The sequence below is a fragment of the Asparagus officinalis genome, chromosome 7, assembly GCF_001876935.1.
Source record: "Asparagus officinalis chromosome 7, Aspof.V1, whole genome shotgun sequence".
NCBI classification, from domain to species: Eukaryota; Viridiplantae; Streptophyta; class Magnoliopsida; order Asparagales; family Asparagaceae; genus Asparagus; species Asparagus officinalis.
Genome location: NC_033800.1, coordinates 141,920,073 through 141,945,022, shown reverse-complemented (window position 1 = coordinate 141,945,022; position 24,950 = coordinate 141,920,073). Strand labels below are relative to the sequence as shown.

General features: G+C 35.6%; 1 protein-coding gene and 1 long non-coding RNA gene across 7 annotated transcripts in view; both read right to left on the bottom strand.

Moving 5' to 3' along the window:
* LOC109848340 (GDP-L-galactose phosphorylase 1-like) lies at positions 315 to 8,245 on the bottom strand. 4 transcript variants are annotated; one of them, XM_020417788.1, is made up of 11 exons: positions 8,138 to 8,245; positions 7,082 to 7,550; positions 3,230 to 3,342; positions 3,089 to 3,148; positions 2,824 to 2,991; positions 2,640 to 2,708; positions 2,361 to 2,543; positions 1,801 to 1,900; positions 1,663 to 1,730; positions 1,506 to 1,592; positions 315 to 881 (listed from the first exon to the last, which is right to left on the bottom strand). In XM_020417788.1, exons 2-11 carry the CDS (start codon positions 7,173 to 7,175, stop codon positions 684 to 686), a joined length of 1,140 nt encoding a protein of 379 aa, XP_020273377.1. In that variant the 5' UTR covers positions 7,176 to 7,550; positions 8,138 to 8,245; the 3' UTR covers positions 315 to 683. The 4 variants fall into 4 exon arrangements, with proteins under 4 accessions (XP_020273377.1, XP_020273376.1, XP_020273379.1 ...); XM_020417787.1 differs by having other exon boundaries at positions 335 to 881; positions 1,663 to 1,714; positions 1,785 to 1,900; XM_020417790.1 differs by having other exon boundaries at positions 335 to 881; positions 1,663 to 1,714; positions 1,785 to 1,900; positions 3,230 to 3,324.
* The window catches only part of LOC109849437, a 16,772-nt gene continuing 5,464 nt past the window's right edge, over positions 13,643 to 24,950 (bottom strand). Inside the window, exons 4-7 of one of the 3 annotated variants that reach the window (XR_002249095.1) lie at positions 15,936 to 15,958; positions 14,167 to 14,236; positions 13,968 to 14,083; positions 13,655 to 13,878 (exon numbers count right to left, since the gene is read on the bottom strand). This is a non-coding gene — a long non-coding RNA (uncharacterized LOC109849437). Of the gene's footprint in view, positions 13,879 to 13,967; positions 14,084 to 14,166; positions 14,530 to 15,935; positions 15,959 to 24,950 lie in introns of all 3 variants that reach the window. The other 2 variants (XR_002249094.1, XR_002249093.1) reach the window with 2 other exon arrangements.

Sequence of the window (24,950 nt, the reverse complement as noted above, 5' to 3'; positions counted from 1 at the left end):
GGACCCATATGTGTTTTTAAATTATAGTTTGTCATTAAAATAATTTGTGTGTAAAATCTACATTATCAATAATTTTAGGACCCCATATGTTAAAAATCCTGGCTCCGCCACTGAGGTCCATGCCACTGCATAAAAACTCACTCTGAAGTCAAGGTGATGATTGACCAATTGAGGTTTATATTAAATTAAAAAGAAGGGGAGAAAAAGCCAGAAAGCATGTTATCAGCTTCAAGAGAAATAGTCCAGCTAAGTTGTTCCCAAAGTCTTTACGTATGGGCAAATCACTTGAACATTGTAAATAGTAAATCCATATAGAATTTAAAGACAATAACTATATTCCAAATTTCCAGTATATAAGAGCTAACAGCCAAGACTGAAAAACAGTACAAGTCATGAGAGGATAGTCACCCTTTGAAGTATCTCAGTAGTAGTAATGCCTTCCTATTTCAGTTTAAACTTTAAATCTTACAGTCTGACGGACATCAGGATACTCGTACGCTATTTATTTCACACTTCCATTCATACTTTGCACCAGATAAGGGTGCAAATTTGATAGGATATTTACACTCTGAAGCATCTCAGTAGCAATAATGCATTCCAAGTTTAGTTAAAATCTTACATCGAGGGCATCATAATGCTCACATACTAGTTTATTTCACACACTGATTCGTACCTGCACCGAATCAGGGTGCAATTTTCACAGCAACACTACAGCAAAGCTGTTTCAGGGCGTGGAACCCTTGGTCATCGAGAGATGCCGCAGCCAATCGTTCAGATAATTCTGCCTCTGAGGCACTGTCAAATTCGGATCTTTTGTTGTAGATAAAATAGCCTCCACATTCCCAGGTTGAGAGGTGGCTTCCAGCCGCTGGAAGATGAACCTACATCACAATCACGCCCCAACAGTTTACCATTCCTAGGTTAAAATTAGCATAATATGGTCAATTAAGTCATGAACAGTCATTTGAAACCATGATGGAAGGACGGGGGTTGGGGGGGTGCTTCATTTCCCAAAGTATTAAAATACCAAGTTAGTCATCCCAGTTCGTAAAAGATTAAAGGGGAAAAGATCCTAAAAAGCGCTATAGAATATCACATAGGGAGGAAGGAGAGTCATATCAGTGCAGTCACAACTTCACTGATAGGTAATAGTGACTGCAGTAGTAGACAATAGTGATATCAGTGCACTCAGAACATCATTTTTTTTCCAAGTATTAAGCCGTCAAGTAAAAGATGGGTCCGGAACTAAAACCCTGAGATTGTTTTACCTATAATTTAGATAGTCTTGATGTACTCTCTAGACTGTAGTTATATCAAATGGAGTTAAAGAAAATTTTTACTTGAAAAATGCCTTCTCAGCCTTTTCTTATTGCTTGAGGCCAATAAATTGGTATGGCACATTCTCAATCAATCAAATGGATGTATTGGTCTAAGTTTCTAACATATAAATAATCTCCAAGATCAGACAGAATGCAATGACAATATAATAGTTGCTTGGAATTTACCTGAGGAAACAGGAACACCTTTGTAGCACAATCAGAGACCAGTAAGTTGAACACGACATTGTTGTCTTTCTGTAAAATAGAGCATATTTCTGCTACTAATCCAACAAGTGATTCCAAGTTCTGGCTTGTAAACAGCAATGTCTTAAGAGGATCATATTTCTGCTACTAATCCAACAAGTGATTCCAAGTTCTGGCTTGTAAACAGCAATGTCTTAAGAGGATAATCTGCAAGCTCAGATATGGTTAAGTGATTCCAAGTTCTGGCTTGTAAACAGCAATGTCTTAAGAGGATAATCTGCAAGCTCAGATATGGTTACTCCTTTGTTATCCTTGCAGTCATATACAGTGATAACTGGAAGAAGTTCCACTGGTAAAGGGTTTGCAAAGTAAGCAGCCTGTTCCACAGGTAGCAACAAACTGTCAGGTTATTGGTATAATATTAAAATGCAATAGTCTTTAACTGCCAAAAAGAAAAAGAAAAAGAAAAAGAAAACAGGGAGGGAATTCCTATGATATGGTAAAAGTGTGTATATCATGTTTTGTTGGTCAAGCAAAAAATTACCCAGACTCAGCTTATTCCTATTTCTTACCTGTCCTCAATGCCGTGCTCGGCATTATGAATCCTATAAGAATAGTTTCGTAATAACATCCTATATCATAGAAGGCTTCTTAAAACCCTCCTTAAAAAAATTCATCCTTGTTCTCTTAGGTCTCTCCTTCCACTATTCTCAAAAATCTTTTCTCAGCACAAATCCGAAAAGTGTGTGTTCAAATCAATTAGGAACCCCAAATGCTGACTTCCTTAGTAAAATACATATGAATAGAGAAAATAAACTAACGCGATCAGTAAAATACCTGGAAATATGCATAATCTGGAGTTGTCGAAGAACTGTGCTCAAAAAAGACCTTTAGGGAGCAATTACTGATTTCCTTTGCAAACCGTGAAATCAAATAGAACATCTCCTTGTGCAAAAACTCTGGCCTTCGCTTGGTACCATAAGGAACCAAAAAGATGTGCCCATACTCGACAGGATTCACCTTAAATAAATGATCAGAGTAAATGACAACATGAAGTAAAACACTTCGACATACAATCCCTACTCACGAGCAAAACAAACCTCAACATATACTCACATTAACCAGAATCAAGAATCCATCCATAGGAATTGCAGCCGAAGGAATAAGTTGACTTTGACAACTCTCCTTTTCTCCACTTGCAATGCAAAAGCATAGGAATTGCAGCCGAAGGAATAAGTTGACTTTGACAACTCTCCTTTTCTCCACTTGCAATGCAAAATAGAAGATTCTCCCTACTCTCCTTTTCTCCACTTGCAATGCAAAATAGAAGATTCTCCCTGAGAATTTTCATATGAGTTGGCTTCCCAGGTCCTAATGGCTGGAGGGTATTTTTCTCAAACTCAGCAGGGAAGCTTGAGTTCCATTTATCATTCAACTGAGCAAGCAACTCCTTTTCACCCCCAATGATCTGCACAGACACCAAATATTGAGGCTTTAATAAGAACCGTACTCAAAACAACATTATATCACTACTTAGAATGTATAGTTATGCAAACAGCAAACACCTTTGTTTCACACATTGTCACATCATATTTGAGCAGACCTTTCCATGAACAATCTTCCCACTGCGAGTTACCACCGATAAGACTATCATAAGATGTTCTTCTACAAAAAGTAAAGGTGGAGAGAATTAACGTAAGGTGTACCTCAGAAAGGAGGAGAGCATCTAGTAAGCCCTCATCAGCAGAGACACAATTGCCTTCAGTAGAATTACCAATCAGGTAAAGATGTGTCTTGATACCTGACAGACACCAATTCTCTGGAGTACATTAAGATAAAGCAACAAAATGCTCTCTGAGATGTAATTCAAAAGATTAGCCTGACTTTGAGCTCAATATCAGATAAAGTACTATAACTTGGCATTAAGGGTTATTCATAAAAAGATTAGCCTGACTTTGAGCTCAATATCAGATAAAGTACTATAACTTGGCATTAAGGGTTATTCATGCTATCACATGATAATCAAGTCAATATCAGATAAAGTACTATAACTTGGCATTAAGGGTTATTCATGCTATCACATGATAATCAAGTGAAGGATAAAATTTATTTTCCAGCACTGAATAGATGTTCTCAAAAGAAAGGATTATATAAATGATAGGCCTTAAAAGTATCATCGAAGGTCGATGAAGTGGGCAGCACAAAGTTAACAAGCTTATTTGTGTGCACACAAGCTTACATTAATAGAAGTTAAATCCCTGAGATGATGCCAGAATTCTTGACACTTACCAGATTTTAAATCTCAACTCACTCAAATTCTTTCCATACCTTCCCTTCCCCACTCTTTAGATAATCCACACCAAACCCCTTCTTGTTTTGTTTACAAGAAAACAACATCTCCCATATAACTGAATTTCTCAAGTTTCTCTCTAGTGTAATTGCAGTGCATCCATCTTTGGCTTTCCACTTAGCCAAACATTCACATCACCCTGCAACTTGTAAATATTAAATTATATAAAGCTTTTATTACAGAGTAAAACACTTTAACCCTTGGTTCTTAAGTTTCAGTAACAAGGCACAATTACTCACAGGCCCATCTGGTTTTTATCCAGTATGCTCCAGGTCAATCAGATGTATAATCATCAACAAAGCTATTATTTAAACGCCAGAAACATCTATATTCTCACTTCACTGAAATTCCATAAATTAGTCAACTTTCAATGCTAATACATTATATCCTCCAAAATTCCTACCCTCAGTCCTAAACAGTGGGAAAAAGAAAAACTTCAGTCAGCATTCAGAATTTGGTTTCTAATCAACAGTGGATAAGAAGCAAACACTGAAGTGATTTCAAATCTCATGCAAGAAATAAACTGGCAGTTTCTGTCAGGCTAACAACTACAGTCCAGAATGCATAATTTGTCATTCCCTATGCATGTAAACTTATTAACATATTCTTGTGCAAAGTATTTACTACATGTTCAAGATAGATGATGTATTGTCATTGATTTTTCCATAAGTTTCATTAACAAGACATAATTACAAAAAAATAGGTCCAATCTAGTTCTCCAAAGCGATCTTAAATCTTATAGTAGGAACAATATAGCAGTTAATCTTCACCGAGGAATTACTGTCAATAGTCATCATTCCCTGCCTTAAATGATTTCATTGTATTATTTCACAAACTTTTCTTTCCAATCAGTCCAAAATTACAAGTACTAGCAATAACCTGCTTATAAATTCTACTCTCTCTAAATGTTCTCATTTTGCAGCCAAATTCGAAGAATAAAATTGCTTTACAATTCTAGCAAAGGGCCTAATTGCAAGATCTGTGGCAATTAACACTTATAGCCTTTTTCCTCTACCATATCAATGCAGTGTGACCCAACAAAGCATAGATATCCCAGTCAAGGTATAGCGGATTAATTAGGCAACCCAATCTGTTCATTTTTTATGCATGTACATGTTAAGAGGGAGGAGAGGGAGGAAAAAAAACCCTGAAGCCCCAATCATTGTGTATTTGGCTGAGGCTTCCCCCAGCTCATATAATTGATTCAGTCCTAGAAAAAAGTAACACAGTAAGCCATCATAACCTACAAGCCTATATTCCATGCAGAAATTTCTCAATCAGACATTTACTACTTTAAGTAAATGCCTCATGTACAAGATGTATCCATGCAGTCCCAGAAACAACATGCATTTAATAACTGGCACATCTTCCCAAGTCTCCCTGAGTTTTATGGTCTGTTGTATTCTTTAAATATTACTCTTCCCCCAGCATGGCCCCTATGTAGCACGGACACGGATCCGACACGGCCATCCGACACGCCGACACGAGGCAAATCCTAAAAAATACATAGGATACGTGTGTTCGACACGTGTGTCCGACACGGACACGACACGACACGGCTTCATGTTATGCGTGTCCGTGCTTCATAGCATGGCCCTCCTTCTCTTTCTCATTAGCTTCAAATGTTTCCTTAAAGAATTAAAATAAAATTGTGTAATCTCCATTTAACTATTTTCTTTCCCAGGTTTTAAGGGACTTTCATGAGAAAATATAATTTATTTAAACTAAATGCTATTTAAAATTTATTCTCTGAATAAAAGGATTAAAAAAGAAATTTTATCATAAAAGCTATACTACCAAAATCTCCATCTTTTACAGAAGGCTATCATGCATGTGCATTATTACAGAAAACTGCCATAGATTTCTTTCCAATTTTTCACTAAGCTACCTTCCATAACTGTTCAATCAATAAGTTGAGTTCTAATGAACTTTTAATTGATTGTACAGATTCAGCAGTTTGAAGCAAAAATGCTACTCAACATTCATTGGCCTAAGAGTGGACGTAGGACCAAAGATCCTGAAATCCAAAGTAGTTTCTATAGTAAAGCAAGTGTATGCCGGACATAGCACACATATAAGATGGATTGATTGTGCATGCACAAACACATCATTGCAACATGTTCGAGGACAACAAACAAGAAAGAACATGTTTACAGATACAAGGAAGACAGCTTGTAAAAGAACCAAACCAGTTTATCACTTTATTGTAGTTCCTAAGTAAACTAAGATATATTATTTTTAATCAATATATAGATGGACGTGGAAATGCGGTTTGGTCTCACGTTCATTTAGAGGCAAAACACTCTACCCTAATCTCGATTGGCCTGAGAATGAAGGAGGAAAGATGACGCATCATGATAGTCTATTAAAAGGTTTTTGAGGAAGTTCATGATGGTTTTTACATTAAAGGAAGCATAAGGTTTGCAAAAAAAAGGTTAGAATTCATGGCAATTTCCTACGACCACCCGCTTTCAGTATTTAACACTATTAGCTGATATTGTTTCAACCATGCATATGCATTACTTTGATGTTGGAGTTGGGTCTTGCGATATATTCATGATTGATCCTCATACCTGCTACAAAGCTTCTACAAAATGCAAGCCATAAAGAACATAGAACATTGTCATGCTTATGAAGGGATCAAATAGAAGCATACAATGCATCATCTGGGTATCAAAATTCTAGTTAACAGAATTCATGTAAGTCTATTGAGTTGAATCAAACACTACACTGATCGAAGCACAAGTAAGAGTCTTAAGACTAAGAAAACACTTAGCAAGTAGATCTGATATCTTATTAGATTTTCAAAGCACAAGTAAGAGTCTTAAGACTAAGAAAACACTTAGCAAGTAGATCTGATATCTTATTAGATTTTCTACTTAAAGATTAGAGTTATAAGACTAAGAAAACACTTAGCAAGTAGATCTGATATCTTATTAGATTTTCTACTTAAAGATTAGAGTTACAAGTGCATTATTATGAATGTACACAGAAGCTTATTTTTGTAATAAAACTATCAACCAAGTACATTAGAGTTATAAGTGCTTTATTATGAATATACGCAGAAACTTATTTTGTGATAAAACTATCAACCAAGTACATGATCACTATAAGATAGTGTATCTTGCAAATCACTAATCCAATGTTAATAGCAAAATGCAACATGGAAGAGAAACTAATTGTGGACCAATAAAAAAGTGGTGCTAACCTCTGGGAGGCATCTGGTGGCACTTAGACTGCTCCGACCCAATATTTGACTTGACAAGAAGGTATTCACCATCAAGCTGCTTAAATGACACCATACTTCCAAATTGTTTAAGCACACTCACTATAATAATAACCTACACAATATACTTGCACTCAGACTTCAGCACCACCACCAGCAAGATATGTCAGATCCGAAGGATGCCCACCAGCCGATGGTAGGGCACCCCGACCACCGTGGAAAGAAGGGGACGCAAGCAAAAACTTAGGAAAACCCTGCGAACATTCTCTTCCCCTTCTAATTATAATGCGGGGTTCTTTGCTTAGAGCCGTGGTTGGATTGTTGAAGCCAGCCCTAACCGGACCAGCAATTCTCCAAAAGTACCCACAAATTCTAAAATAATATTCAACAAAATTAGCAGCTCTCAATCTCCCAACTGTCGGAAGTTCCAGTTAAACTCGAGCACTAAGATCTGTGTAAGGAATTAAAGGTGTGTTAGAACATTATCCAAGGAGAGCTTACATTTATTTTGAAAATATGATGGACCACAATTAGATTAGTTTCTTTCAATTATTAAATGGATGTAAATATCTTTTCTTCCTCAAAATGAAAATTTTGCTCAAGTACTCTAACGTCCACAATAATACTTTCAAGGAACATGTTTCAAATGATGATCATTGCTAATTTTTCAATTTCTCCTAAGATAATATTGTAGCTAAAATTTGACTAAATTAGGCCCAAATTCACACAGCAATCAATATCATAGTTATCAGTTTTGGATCAAAAGCTTCTCTTGCTAGAAAAATTCAATTTGACGAAACATTAAGCAATTTATCAACAGAATATACGTAACTCCTATAAAAAAAATTTATCTGATCACAATTCAAGCCAAAAAATAATAATAATCTAGAAATCAGGCAAAATTACAGAATCGCCACTAGACTCTCAAATTCTTGGTAATTCATCTAATATCACGAACAAATTCGGAACTCCAATCCTCAAGATCAAACTCGATCAGATCCAACAAAAACCCTAATTGAGAAGAAAAGCATAGGTTACCTGAGTTCTCGGAGGAAAAAGAGACGAAGATTCCTTCCGAAAACAGAAATGTTATTTTCTTCCCGCAAGCTATTTTTATTTATAGAGAGAGAAGTCGTGGACGCGATTGAATCACATAATAAATAGAGGGACAGGATTCCTTAAACCCAGGATTTGACCCAAAAAGGATGGTCCTTTATCTTAACGATAAGGTTAGAGGGAACATATGAGATGCGGTTAGAATTGTATGTTATACTGCGCACATGTATGTGGGTGTCTCCTCAGTTTTTTAATTATTACTATTTTGAATTTTTCTCAGTTTGTTTTATTTTTTTAATTTAAATAGTATAGTGGATGAGCTTTGTAGGAGAGCACATCTATTTTGTTTTATATTTTTTAATTTTTTTATTGGCTGGAAAATACTAAAATGACGTATATAACAATATAGATCTTGAATAATTAGAATTTTTTAAATGAATAAATTGTACGATAAAATTGCGTGTAAAGAACTGTATGACTGATTATTATAATTTAGATAATTATTATAACTAGTATAGTGCACGTGCGATGCACGTGTAAGCACTTTCATGTGTAAGCACAGAGGAGGAAAGCAACAGTTCAAGGGCCTGATAATATGAACTTTGACTGATGTTTATGAAAGCTTTAAGCTCAGTCACCTGTTTATCAATTTCTCAAATCTGGTTGCTGTAACTTTCAACAATACCAATTACGAATGGAGGGAAACTTTTTCCTTTTAAACTACAATACAAAGTATAATAGCATAGACATTCTGCAGAAAGCATATATAACTATGTACATAACTAAAAATGAAAATGAGATGAAGCTAGCTTATCATCTGCAGTCGAGGTCATATGATATTCATCATTGACGAAGAATAAGACGACCTTATTAGAGCACCGATGTTGGAGCTACATCATCTCGCTCCAATAGTCCACAAAACCGTTGTCATCAAGGTTGGTCGATACGCGAATTTGAAAAATGGTTGGGTTTGTCGGCGCGAAAATGATAGATTGTTTCAGCAAGCTATGTTTTACAGGAGAGATATCGGTACTCTTTGTTTTGGCAAATGGATTATTGAGAAGGAGGCAGCGATGGGGGAGTTATATATTGTGGAATGTAGAGGTTATGATATGGAGGAGATAAAGAGAGTTTTGATTTGAATGAGGAGTTAAAGAAGATTAATAGTGTCGTATATTGGTTGAGAAGGAAAATTATTAAATGTGTCTTTTGTGCTTTTAACCATTGTGTATTCACCTTAAATTCCTCTATTGAGGAAAATCAAACGCAATCCCGTTGAAGAATGGCTCAATATAATTCCTCTAACATAAGTTTTCCAAGCTTACTTGAATATTAAATAATTTACAGATCATTGCAGTGCTCTTTATGCTTTAGTATTTTAGGACATTCATCCTATTATGTTCAAATTATGTGAGGCAGAAATAAGACTTAATTTTTAGTTTCTTACTTTATTTCCTTACTTTTGCTATTACCATAACCGAATTTGATAATGGAAGGTTACAAAAGTTTAAACAACATTTAGTACATAATTAAAAGTGCATTTGTTTCGAGTTTTAATTTATTGTTATTATCATAACCGTTATATTTAAATATTGTGATTACCATAAAATAAAAACCATTTATACCACGTTTATGACTTTTAAAATAAAATAATTTGTGAGTTATGAGTATGCATTTAATTGGGGTTATGACTTGCACGTTTATGACTTTTAAGATAAAATTATTTGGGAGTTAAGAGTATGCATTTAATTGGGGGTTATGCTATGATTTATGTATGGATGCATGTATTTTATGTATTATGAGTATGCATTTAATTTGGGGTTATGCTATGATTTATGTATGTATGCACGTATTTTACGTATGTATGTATGTATATGTTTTAAAGGGCATTTTCGGAAGAAATGTTTTAACATCCCAATCTACTTTTATAATAGTATTAGATTTATTCATAATTTATTAAAATAATTATAATATATTAAATAATTTATTCTCTTTTAAATACAATAATATTATACATAGCATAATTATAATACTATCAGCAACTACATTTTAATTTCATAATTAGTTTATCACACCATTAGTAAATAATTTACTAAATTGTACAATTATTGAATTACAAAGTAAATTATTAATTTTAAAAATACTATTAATATTATTATACTATTAATACTATTACAATTATAATAAATAGAAATTGTTATTCATACTATTGTCATACTTTCAAAAGGCTAATAAGATAAAAGGTAACATGCGGTCCTACATAAGACATGAAACTCAAATGCATAAGGCATAAGCCTAATGAATTTTTCTTTATTTTTCTAAAATTTTAAATATTTTTATTTAAAGATACATTAGGAATAAATTTCAACTATTCTATCAAATAACATAATTATATAATAAAATAATAGTGTGCCCAAAGGTTTTGAAAAAAAATAAAGAAATGCATAATTAATTAGAGGTTATATATAATTAGTGAATGATTAATTACAACTAATAACATATTTGAGAATTATCAAACTTAAAAGGAAAAAATTAGAAATCAAAATTTTTGACAAGGCAATCTTATTTTATATGTAACGTAGATATAGATAAAATATAGATTATTGTTGGTAGTTTTACATTGATGGCTAGTTGAAATTTTTTTTATCCTTTTTGGCTGAGATAATATCATACTAGTTTTCTGTTGCACGCGATGTGTGTATGATAAGTCAAATTTGTGCGTAACGAAATAGTATCATTAACCCTTCACTGATGTTAATATAAATAGGTATATAGAAAAACGACTTCGTCATTTTTGGATTTTAATAGAAATGAAATCCACATGAAAAAGGTGAACCTGCAACCAAGATGGAGGATGTAGGATTTAATTGGAATCTGGTCACGATGTAGGTTGAGGGTTTGCGAGTTAGGATCTCTTTTGCTATCTTACGATGGAGTCTTGGAGGGGGCGATTGTTTTTTGCTTTTTTTTAAGAGGAGAAAATAACTTAAAAAAAGAAGTGGGAGGTTTAGATTTTTTTTGTCAGCACTTCGAAATGCAAGGGTTCTGGTGAGAATGCGAATGTAGTTTTTATTATTTGATTTTTCTTTCTTCTTGCAATTTTAACCCTTTAAGAAGTTTTAAAGCATTTATAAGTATTGAGGAATGAGGACATGACTTGAATTTTTTCGAATTCTTGATACACGAAGGAATAGAAGTGTAGGAAAAAAAATCTAGCTTTTTTTAAATAACTAGCATTTTATCATGTGATAAGCACAGTCATGTTAGGAATTCACGTCGAAACCGTTAAGATAGCAGAAACGCAGTATAGAGAAAATACACCAAGATTTAACGAGGTTCGGCAACTGCCTACGTTTTCGGGAGTCACACAGTAAATTTCTTATTAACTAACAAGAAATTACAAGCAGATCTCAAACTTGAGATCTCTTAATAAATACAATAATTGTTACTGTAGCTACAGTGAACAATTCCCTATTTAATTCTCTCTTCTATTTAATATCTCTCTTAATTCTCTCTCTCTTTACTTATCACAATAATTTCCTCCCCTTTTAATCCCGTGAGCACAGGAGAAGAGAGAGAGAGAGAGAGAGAGAGAGAGAGAGAGAGAGAGAGGGGAAATATGGAGAACCTTGGTACTAAGTTTCTCCATTGAACTTGGTACCAAGGTTCTCCATTCAAGACCCTACATCATGCCTCGGAGAGAGAGCCTCAATTACTATTCACCTACTTTAAAAAAGAGGCTCCATCTCCGAGGCATGATGTAGGGGCTAGATTTGGCCACCTCACTACCAAGTTCAATGAAAGAACTTGGTACCAAGGTTCTCCATATTTCTCATATATGAGAAATATGGAGAACCTTGGTACCAAGTTTCTCCATTGAACTTGGTAGTGAGGTGGACAAATCAAGACCCTACATCATGCCTCGGAGAGAGAGCCTCAATTACTATTCACCTACTTTAAAAAAGAGGCTCCATCTCCGAGGCATGATGTAGGGGCTAGATTTGGCCACCTCACTACCAAGTTCAATGAAAGAACTTGGTACCAAGGTTCTCCATATTTCTCTCTCTCTCTCTCTCTCTCTCTCTATATATATATATATATATATATATATAATATATATGAGCAAAAATGGAGAACTTGGTACCAAGTTGCTCCAACAACTTGGTAGTCGATGTGGCCTAAAGTTTTGGTCCCTACATCCTACATTGGAGTTGGTGCAAGGGTGCGCTGAGGCTTCTATCTTCCGAGGTGTGATGTAGAAGGCAAGATTAATGGCCACATCACTACAAGTTGCTGCCAAGGGCAACTTGGTAACCCAGTTTCTCCCATTTCTCTCTCTCTCTCTCTCTCTCATCTCTTTCTCTCCTCCTCTCTTCTCTCTCGTCTGCTATAATATATATAGTATATCATATATATATATATATAATAGGTATATATATATTACTATATAATAAGATTAATGGGGTATGCCTTGCATAGGAGGAAGATTTCCCCTCCTTGTTGCCTATGTGACACAATCCTCGCACATCCTCTCAAAGTAGCACAAAATCTCCACCAACTCACACGTGCTCTCATCCTACTTTATGAGATCGGTGGGGATTGTGCCACATATGTGTCAAGGAGGAAATCGACCTTCTATGACAAGGATACCCATTACTCTCTCTCTCTCTTCCATAGTATTATATATATATATATATATATATATATATATATATATATATATATTAAATATATAATAATATGGGTTTACTGACGGGTCGTTGTTGAAGGTTGACATTGATGTGTAGCACAAGATTCAAAGATAGCATGATGTGATAACAATCTCAAAGCATAATGAAGGGATAAAAATTTGGTTGACAAGTCCTGCCCATATCTTAGCTTAAGTTTAATAGGGAGCTTTTTCTCCATCCCTCTCTCCTCTCGTCTCTCGTGCTCTCTCTCTCTCTCTCTATATATAATATAATTATTATATATATTTATATGATAATATATATATATATAGATATATATATATATATCACACCACACCAAGCACACACACACACTACAACACTCGGTCCAGTGACTGCTGAAATCTACTGATACGCCTGAAAAACGCTATGGTATTATTTCATAGCGTTTTAATCAACGCTGTGTCAGAACCCGCTATAGTAGGTCTATTGCTTTACATAGCGTTTCCCCAAACTCTATCAAAAAGTTTCCAACCATAGCGTTTTTATGTAGCTATAAAAGAGTATTCAATAGCGTTTCTATATTGCTATGACAAATATCTTTCATAGCGGTTGAAAAACGCTATTAGTTAGTTTTCATTCATAGCATTTCAACGCTGCTATTGTCTTACTTTTGATAGCGTTTGAGTTACTACAATGGCGTTTCAACGAATGTTGTCTTTCTTCTTTTAATAACATTTCATTAATTGTTTCCACTTCTTATAGCATTTCAGTTGTGCCTATAAACCTTTGAGGTTGAACTAGAAATAACTTCCAATTGTGACAACCATAAAAGAAAATATTTCATTTAAAGGTTCAAACTGATACATAACCAAGTTGTAGCATACAAGAAGAGTCAACACAAATGTGCCAAAAAACAAATACTAGTCTTTGGATAATCCAACATGGAGTACAAGAAATTAACCATAGTACACAGAACAACAAAAATTAACTTTGCTGCATTACATATGACTTGGGAGACTCATCATCTTCAGAAATTGAGTACTAGTACTGCTGTAAAAATAGAAATTAACAACACCAAAATTACAACTATAACAAACATGAAAAAGTAAAAACACACGATTGCAAGATGTATAACTTACCAGCTTTTTAAAGCATAACAACTTTGTCTGATGGCCAAGCTATTGTCGTACCAACGACATCTTCAATTAATTTTGCAATGTGCATATATTCTTCTCTCATTTGATGTTGGCAATGCCTGTAGTTTTGCAAACAGGACACAAGTTTTTCATCATCAGCCACTGTTTTACGCAAGCAACATAACTTTCCCTTATGACTTACCTCATAAGACATTATCAACATCAAGCCTCATATCTCTATGCCTGTCATATAATAACACTCTTTGTACAGCCTGTTTGAAAATTTTATGTTAGTTTCTACTACGCAAAGGGACGATGACCATACAAAACCACTAAGGGGGTCAATTTCGACGTGAAATGCTATGGTCGATCATAATACTGTCCATTGAAAAGCTCCATACGAGAGTGTATGATAGACTCCCAAAAAAATAGAACTACTAGGAAGACACACATTCATTTATAATCAGATCCGAACATTGATACATAACAGTAAGACATAAGACCTAGATAGAAAATTGACATCTATGTGTAAATCTTCCCCTCTTCGTGCAAGCACATCACGTATCTGTTACAACAAGAGATGTGAAATATGGAACTATTAGATCCATAATATTGTTTAAGACAAACTGGAAATGCACATGCAATGTAGCAAGAACTAGAACTATCAATATGATTTTTTAGGCCTTCCACTAATGAGAAGTTAAGAATGAAGCACATTGACCGTATAAAATGCACGACCGTTTGATGATGTATTAGAAGAAAGAACATATATATTTAATACTATGCACAAAAACAGTTTATAAGCTTTCACTAAACTATAATTGGTGGGATAAATAAACCAAAAGCAAGAAACTACAAGACTTACTCTCATGGAGTGCATAAATCTTATGGAGAACCATATAGAATGTATCAAAAGATATGGGGAACTATATTAAAAAAATTGACATATTTGTAGTTACAAAAGTGTAAAACATCAGATTGATTCAGAGGCTATGCATAACTGTTGGAGAAAATGAAGACTAAAAATTGGCATGCATTGCCAAATAAGAAAGATGATTCTGAACTCTGAACCAAAACAATAGACAAACTAACATGCGTCTAACTAGCTTTAGTCATCTAATAAGTGTGATCAGTAAAAAAGAAAAATCGGCCAGCCTTTTAGATGAAAGTCTGCAAAGAGGGTTGAAGGATAAGCATTCATGGTGTGTGTACATATACACATGGATATGTGTGGGTTGTGCGTGCATATACATATACATGTGTGACTTCAATGTATTGTGCGCAGAATGTGACATGTATTCCACAACCATTTTTAAATCAGTGCAAGCAATTAAGATATCACTGCAAACAAAATAATGAATCTTGTCCAAGCAAGACATAACACAAACCAATGAAATTCCCAAATCTGCTGGTACCCACGAAAACCTGTCCTTCCTCCCTATATAATCCTCAATAGGGGCTGTCTATATGATTTTTGGCGATAAAGATGGTAAATTTTTATATAGATAAATGTCCTTATTCTCTTATTCAAAGTGGATATACAGTAAGACGCTTCAAGAAGTCAGATAACCAAATGAGATTTTGTAAGGCTCTTGAAAATGAAATCCATGGCTACATTTTTTTCATATGAAATAAGTATTTCAGAAATCCTCGGAAAACAAATGTTAGTCTATGAACAGATGTTAGAAACTTCATGTACTAAAAGAATAACAATAGTTCTCAAAAAAGAAATCATGGTGAAAAGTAACAAGAACATGTAGATAATAAAGTTCAATAAAACACTACTCAAATTGCAACCCTGAGAACCAAGACCAATTGAATGCACTGGATAGTTGTATAGAGTATTAAGATCAGCTAAAAACAAGGGGAAAAAAATTATCCACTAAGATGGATGATGAGTTTCAAGAATTCAAGTAAACTTTTAGCTTAAAGACCATAAAGACATATAGGTGACAGAAATTCAGTACATACTGTAGATATGCATCAAAGGGAGCCTACACCAACAAAGGATCAGTATCTGTTCTAGTTGGGTTCAGCTGAAAAAGAAGAGGAAAAACGAGAAGAAGAAGAAAGTAGCAATAGCACTAATAGTAACAGGCAATGCATAATAATTCCAAAAGCTCTTTTCCTCTAACACACAGGACATTAAAATGATAGTTTCCATTCTCATAGAAAAATAACAAAGAAAATAGTTTCACAGTAAGGATATTTTCAATGTCAAAATCAATAGCAAGGCACGACTCAATATCCATCTGAAATATAAATGATAAATGGTTAGCAAGATGAAATTTCATAACTCTATTCTACCTGATACATGTCAAATAAGTAATCTTGATATATCAAGTTTCGAACAAACAGAACGCCATTAAAATTTGACAGGAGAATATGAAAATAGTAAACATAAGGACTGAAACGTATATGAAGCAATTCACAACATCCAATATAAAGCAAAATGCTGATTAAATTTTATTTTCCAGTTTTGCAGGCAGGATGACACTATCAAGATTTGTTCATATAGTGTCAATTTTAATTATTCTATATCAATAACAGTACCAATAAATCAGCCAAATCAGTATAACAGTGTTGCAATGATGTAATATTTCCTTGAAAGGGGTTAACTGTACAATGATAGTGCCATTATACAAAATTGGTGCAGTTTAAATCAAAGGTATTCAATTGATACTAAAGGAAGTAGTATTCCACATGTTTTCAATCAAGAATTGATCATGTGTAGAGCCATTTACAATCAAAAGGAGGAAATGGACTATACACAAATAAGAAATTAAAATTGAGTGAAAAGTTGTCCTCATCCTCGTGAAAATGAACTATACACAAATACATAATTCTATACACAAATAAGAAATTAAAATTGAGTGAAAAACTGTCCTCATCCTCGTGAAAATGAACTATACACAAATACATAATTCTCACAACAGAACTCTAATGTTGCACAAAAAAAAAACATTTAAGAAAAGAAAATTAAAATATCCACCTCTGAAATAAGCTTGAATGCCACTTCGGTACACAAATAAGAAATTAAAATTGAGTGAAAAGCTGTCCTCATCCTCGTGAAAATGAACTATACACAAATACATAATTCTATACACAAATAAGAAATTAAAATTGAGTGAAAAACTATCCTCATCCTCGTGAAAATGAACTATACACAAATGCATAATTCTCAAAACAGAACTCTAATGTTGCACAAAAAAAAAACATTTAAGAAAAGAAAATTAAAATATCCACCTCTGAAATAAGCTTGAATGTCACTTCGGCTTTTGGATGCCTGTTCTTATCTGGATGAAGCTGCAATGCTGTAGAAATTTTACAAAGAGCTAGGAAATAAAATACTCACTCTTAGAATAAGATACCAATTAATGAATCCAGGCTTCTGGGTCGAACTCCGATTAAGTGGAGGAGAAGGCCAAATTAAGTGACGATTAGGTTTTTGATGGAAAGGTGGATTAGGGTTAGGGTTTTCACCGAAGAGGAGGAGGGAGCGACAGAGCTTTGAGCGGCGGTCCAATCGAGCGGTTGGTCTACTACTGAAGGAGGAGGAGGAGCTCGAATCAGGGTTTTTAGGGGAGAGGAGGAGGTGGCGAGAGAGCTCTGACGATGACGACGACGACACGAGGAGGAGGGCGACGATGGTTTTGGAGACGAGAGAGGGAGTGAGGGCGGACGATGACGACGACGACACGAGGAGGAGGGCGACGATGGTTTTGGAGACGAGAGAGGGAGTGAGGGCGCCCTAGTTTTGGCGACAAGACAGGGAGGGAGGCGGCGAGAGAGCTCTAACGACGACGACGAGAGTAGATGGCTAGTTTTGGCGACAAGACAGGGAGGGAGGCGGCGAGAGAGCTCTAACGACGACGACGAGAGTAGATGGGCGGCGCTAGTTTTGGCGAGAGAGAGGGAGGGAGGGCGGGAAGTGCTGCTTTTGGCGACGAAAGAGGGAGGGAAGGCTCGACACAGGTTTTGGCGACGATAGAGGGAGGGAGGCGGCGAGAGAGCTCGAACGAGGATGAGAGGAGGAGGGCGACACCGCTGGCCAGTTTTGGCGAGAGAGAGTGAGGGAGGGAGCGAATTGCAGAGATCTAAGGGAGAGGGATCGAAATAATTTAGGGTGGCGAGAGAGAGTGAGGGAGGGAGCGAATTGCAGAGATCTAAGGGAGAGGGATCGAAATAATTTAGGGGAAAATAAAATTTAGGGCTAGCTACGGGGGCGGATTTTCAGTCTCCCGCTTAATTTTTTAACGCGTCAGAACAAAAAAAATTACGATCAAATACTTATAGCGTTTAAAAATTTTCAAACGCTATCAAAAAATAAAGCACATAGGATCTATAGCACTTATAACATAAACGCTATCATTCAATGCTATAAAAAAACAGCTTTGTTGTAGTGAAAGGGTTGAGAACTAAATATGCGTTGTAAATCAAGATTTTAATTAAGTTCATAAAATGTAATTAAATAGACTGATCGATTTCAAATGACTCGAGAGTAAGTCTCACATGTTCAAGACGATTAGATACGGCAGTCATAGCAATAGCATCATTAGAAGTATAATTTTTTCCTCAAAACGGAACCTTTTCTCTGCCATCTATTTTATGATAGTCCTTGTTCTGCATCCAAAAACAATTACAACGTAAAAAATTCAAGTTACTCTAAAAAATTAATTTTTTTTTGTATACATGTATAGATAATCGAATGCAAGAACAACAGTTTTATCACTAGAAGAAAATATCCATAAAAATGCATGTATATATTAACCAAACAATCAGTGAATTAAAGTGCAATCTATCCTATTAATTGGACGCAAAGAATAAGAAAAAGTACATATGTACCAGAGTGGTTCGTTTCCCTGTCTCTATGCCATCATGAACTCCTCCGTTGCCGCAAAGGGCAAGGTAAAGGAAAATAAGCCCTACACTGTAGAACCGTGTGAATGCCATTTTGTTTATTTTGTCGCTTGAGGACAATGGTTAAGGTCATGGTGATGGTATGCAATCCTTTAAACGGATGAATACATATATGGTTACTGCATGATTTCCATTTTTGGACAAGGGGTTTTTTTTTTCTTCTCCCTTTTTCCTTTTTCCTTCCATGCTTAGCTGTTGAATCATTAATACGCACATTTCTTTCCATTTCTCATGAAAATAAATAAGGAATGAAATATATTTGTGTGGAAGCTAGCTAGTTCAAATTAATTAGGTCAAGACGTATCCTTTAGCTCTTCAAATCTGCCAGCTTATTATGCCAAATTTTGAGGGGTCGATTAATTGGGCTGGTGTGATGATCACGGTTTCTGCAGCTGGCTAGCTAGGGCGTAGGTCTCGTAGCTAAGAATCATGATTTCTGGTTCAGAAGACTTATTATAGTATTACTTCAGTTCAGTTGGCACTCCACTGCCCTCATCTTGCAGCATCCCGATCGATTAACCTTTACCTGCTCTGTAGCTTCTCTTCCTTCTTCTTCATCTTCATTCTTGATCAATTCATTCACGCGCAACTAATGGCTTCTTCAGGAGCCCCATCCTCTGCTCCTCCGCATTCACCTCCGCTCGTCCCTAAGCATCAAGCGCCACCCTCCCCTCAGGGAACCATACTTCGCTACCGACCGACTCGTCATTTTGGAACCGTGCCACCACACCGCACACATCAAGTGCGCGTGCCGCGCCCTGCCCACCCGGGGAGCCTGTCCCATCTGCGAAGCCGCCGTCCTACCTCATCGGCGTCCAAGTGCCACCACGCAGCACTAGCTAGTAACTCCTGCTAAGAGTCCTACGTAATTAATTAGATGGTTGTAATTAATAGGCTTAGTTTACTGTTGTGTTAATTTGCTTTAGTTTTCATCTGCCCTGCCCTAGTCTTCTTTAGAGCTTGACTAGTGGAATGTATATATAGGGCTGTTTTTATTTGCGCTTTAATTTTTCATAGTATTTTTTTTTTCTGTTTGAGTTACAAAGATATTGATCTCTAAATTTTCATGAATTCCTAATATACATAATGCAGAAGGGAATCAATTTTATGTTATTAGGATCATTAATATCCTCTGTAATTACACCAAGTTAATCCCAGCACAGAGTGCTGAAAAGTGGATAAGTTCAACTAAACTTTAGTTCAATAAGTGATCAATCCAAGTAAGCAAAAGAAAACAGGGAAGCCAAGTAATTGAAGATCCAATCTTATCTATTTTATTTTATTTTATAACTAAGCAATAATTAGTATGCTATATCATAATTAGTATGCTATATTTTATTTTATTTTATAACTAAGCAATAATTAGTATGCTATATCTACAACGGGGTACAGTATGCAAGTTTGGCCAGTTTTCTAAAGTGTACTCTAAAAACCTAAAAAGTTAATGGATTTGGATCCTCTCCACTACAAAAAAGTAGTGGAGAGACCATTACTTTTAATCTCAAGCGTTGATTATTTAGTAGGCGGTTATGATACAATCTAAATCTAACACTTACCATACCCCGTGTATTGCACTCATTCCTAATTTGCACTAAAAGATAAAATCACAACCATTAACTAGATAATCAATGGCCGTGATTATGTAGTGGTCCCTCTACTGTTTTTTTTGTAGTGGAGAGGATCCGAATCCCGCGTAGTGTAGGAAGAGACCTGTTCGTCTAATGGGAATCCTTTCAAGAGATAAGGGACTTTTCGACAAAGTGCAAAGCCCGCTTCGTCATCTTTTGATGGTCTCTTCCGTGAGCAAAAAAAGAGACAAAGACGAAGGAACCATGGATCGGTCATCAAGGTCTTGAGCTAGGTTAGCTAACGACCCACTACTTGGAGAGCTAGCAAACGGACGAACGTCGGATGGTCTACTCGACATTGACAGCTGCGGTGGTGGGTGCAAGTGGTGGCTCTGGTCGACCAATAGAAAGAGGTGTTGACGCACGATCAAATCAGAGAAGTTGGTTTTTGAATGAGAAGGGGGACGACAAAGGGAGAGGATGTAGCAAGCGAGAGTCTTGGATCAAGATCTAGTCTTTGAGAGTCGTTTGGAAAGCCATCATCATAGTCAGTCTCAGTGGCCTTGGCGGATATGCTAGCTAGAGCGGGTCAGACAAAGAGTGAAAGAACAACATGTATCTGAGTTCATATAGTTAGCATGAAAATGTAACCTTAATACTTAATTTAAGCAAATCAAACTAAACTTTAATTTTAATTTGATTATCATAATACCAAGATCTTAGAACAAATGATTTTCACAATGAACAATTAATGAAGAAAACGTACATTGATCCATGATTTGAAACTTGGAAGAGAAATTGATTGCAAGATGAACAATCTTGAAGACTTGAGTTTCTCTCCCTTAACCCTCTTGAACTTTTCTGAAATTTTCTTGATGGAGAGAAAACTTTCACATAATAGGTAGAGAGAGGACCAAGCCTTTAAATAAAATAATCACTCACACTCCATCAACGTGAGTAGGTATCTTAATTGACCAATAGGAATTTAGCATAAATTAATAAAACGTGTGTAGTTATAATTACACAAACTTAATTAAATGTTTTGAAATGAAACATGAGCAGTTACATAAACTAAAATAAAATGCGGGAACAAAATCGTGACCACTAAAAGGTGGTTTTACAAAACGTGGGCCACTAATCTAACATTCTCCCACTTGGCACATGTATTAAAATTTAATGTCATGGTTTAATAATACAACATAATATGCATAGTATAAGCTAATTCCATCATTATATTGATAATATGCATAGTATAAGCTAATTCCATCATTATATTGATCAAACCATCAATCATCATTAAGTAGAAAACTAATAAGGATCATGGAAGCTAATTCCATCATTATATTGATCAAACCATCAATCATCATTAAGTAGAAAACTAATAAGGATCATGACAGTCGTACGCAGTTAAATCGACATAATCCCTTCCATGTATCACAATATTAGTTTTAAACTAAACATGACCTGTAATAAGACTTATCATAATGGTTCAAGAATAATGTCCTTGTTAGAGACATATCCTGTTAATATTCACATAATCATTTATGTATATACTAACAGTAATAAACAGGATGTACTAAAATATCAAAAACAATATTTAGATGAGCTTAAAGTGTCAAATATATAAAGAACATAAACCTTACATAAAAGTCAATAATAATTTTCAATAATGCCCATTCTTTTGATATGTTCAGTAAATGTCTTTGATGGCAATCCTTTTGTTAACGAACTCGCAACCATGAGATTTGTGCTAATATGCTCAATTGACACTCTTTGTTTCTGAACTTCTTCTTTAACGGCAAATTATTTTAATTCCATATGTTTAGCACCCTTCGAATACTTGTCATTTTTAGAAAAGAAGACTACTTCAGCATTATCACAATAAATTTTCAGCGGCTTGGCAATAGTGTCAACAACTCCAAGTCCTGAAATAAAATTCCGCAGCCATAATCCATGAACAGTGGCCTCATAGCATGCCACGAACTCAGCCTCCATAGTCGATGCAGCAATGACAAACTGCTTCGCGCTTTTTCATGAGATCGCTCCTCCAGCTAGAAGAAACAGATAGTCAAATGTGGATTTTCTAGTATCCAAACATCTAGCAAAAATTGAATCTGAATATCCAATCACCTCAAGGTGATCAGATCTCCTATAAGTGAGCATATGATCATTTGTTCCTTGCAAGTATCTCAATACTTTTTTTGCAGCTTTCCAATGATCTAATCCTGGATTACTTTGATATCTACCCAACATTCCAATAGCAAAACTAATATCTGGCCTTGTACAGACTTAAGCATACATCAAGCTCCCAACGATAGATGCATAAGGAATTTGTTCTATTTGTTTGTGTTCTAATTTATTCTTTAGATATTGCATAAGACTGAATTTATCCCCTTTATGAATTGGAACAACAGATGCAGAGCATTTATCCATCTTGAACTTCTCTAAAACTTTATTAATATATGATTTCTGAGACAACCCTAACAATTATTGTGATCTGTCACAGAATATTTTAATTCCAATCACATAGGATGCCTCACACATATCTTTCATTTCGAAGTTCTTGGAGAGAAATTTCTTGGTCTTGTGTAACAAGCCAAGATAATTAGCAGCAAGCAAGATATCATCAACATACAGAATAAGAAATATAAACTTGCTCTCACTGATCTTTAGATATATACATCGATCAACGATGTTTTCTTTAAATCCAAAAGATGTGAGATATATACATCGATCAACGATGTTTTCTTTAAATCCAAAAGATGTGATAGTATCATTAAACTTAAGATACCATTCTTTAAATCCAAAAGATGTGATAGTATCATTAAACTTAAGATACCATTGTCGGGAAGCTTGTTTGAGTCAGTATATTGATCTCTTAAGTTTACACACCATGTGTTCCTTTCCTTCAATTGAAAAACCCTCGGGTTGGTCTGTAGACGTTAAAATTTGCCTATAGGTCCCCGAACACAGTTCGAGACAGAGAGAAGACGATGAACGTCATTGTTCGAGTCAAAGAAGATTATCCAACATCGATAAGCACATGAAGCAAATCGGCAAACCGTTGATGACGTAGCAACAAGCTATTGGAATAGCCATCGCCAAGTGCTCACATGCTCACCGGCCACCACCAAGTGGCTCGCACGATCATCAGCCACCAGAATGGCAAAACGATTGGCCCGTGCGCTTACCGGCCACCTCCATATGACCCACGCACTCATCAGCCAGCTCCAAGTGGCCCGCGTGCTCACAGGCCACCTGAGTGAACTTAATTGTTTTGGAAATTTATTTTGGAAAAAAAGTGAACTTAATTGTTTTGGATAAAACACCTCCCCCCCAAAAAATATTTTTTCCCAGCTTTGATTTTATTCTTGAATATAAAAAATCACGAATTGATATAAAAAAAACTCTTGAAAAATATTCTTTTGGAATTTCTTGTTCACGTGGTACAAAACAAGTTAAATTTGATGATTCAAGCAGCTAGCCGCTTTATCTAGTTTAAACTGAGAACTATAATATATTAGTTTTTCTATGCATGATACGGAAAGTGAACAGATACTCTCTCTATTGTAACTCTTAAAGTAAGACGTGTGTATTTTTTTATAGCTAATTAATTTGATGGGAAGTCCAATTAAAACATTTTAACCACAATGAATCAACATCACTTGATTCTAGTTTCATTTAGAACCCTATATTTTGATATGTATTTGTTGCAACTTTTAAAGGATCAATTACTATTGAAGAAATGTCAAATCGAATAGAAACTATAATAACTCTAAAGAATATTTAGATCCAAAACTATTTAAATAAAATAGTATTTTTATTTAGATCCGACACTATTTAAATTATATAGTATTTCGAGTCGTTACTGGTTTATTTTCTCGGTCTTAGCAATTAAAGATATTGTGACCTTTCCAATCACTAGGTGTTGACGTCCGTGAACACACAGTCGATGAGATTCTTCCGCTGCTGGCGAAGGTTGGGAGGATAAAGGATGGGGCCGACTCCTCCTACGACTTCATACCCGGTTCTGAGCGTTCGGGGTGGACTGATAACCTGCACATGCAAGAATCGCAGGAGTACGGGGCTAGTTTCCCCCGTGGTACCTCCGACGGTCAAGTCAGCTGGTGAGCTCGAGGGAGGTTTTTTGGGAGGTCCCTGGGTCATTGAGGTCCTTGCAGGGAGTTACCCTCCTAAGAGTTAGCAGATTTCTTATATGAAGAAAGAGGATTCAGGGGGAGAAAAATGTAGGAAGGAGCCGAGACCAACTTAGATCAGCCTCCTGTCCTTACCCTTCTTATCTCCTTTTATAGTCTATTGCTTCTGAGATTTTAGCTTTTCCTATGCACAGGAGGGCGGTTGCGGGGTGAACAGACATGCTGCTAAGTCATGCTTCGCTTTTACAAATGTAGGCTGGCGATTGGAGAGGAAGTCATTCGAGCACAGTAGAGGATATCTCAAAGACGTCAGGTGAAGACTGGCGGGTGATAGGCTGGTC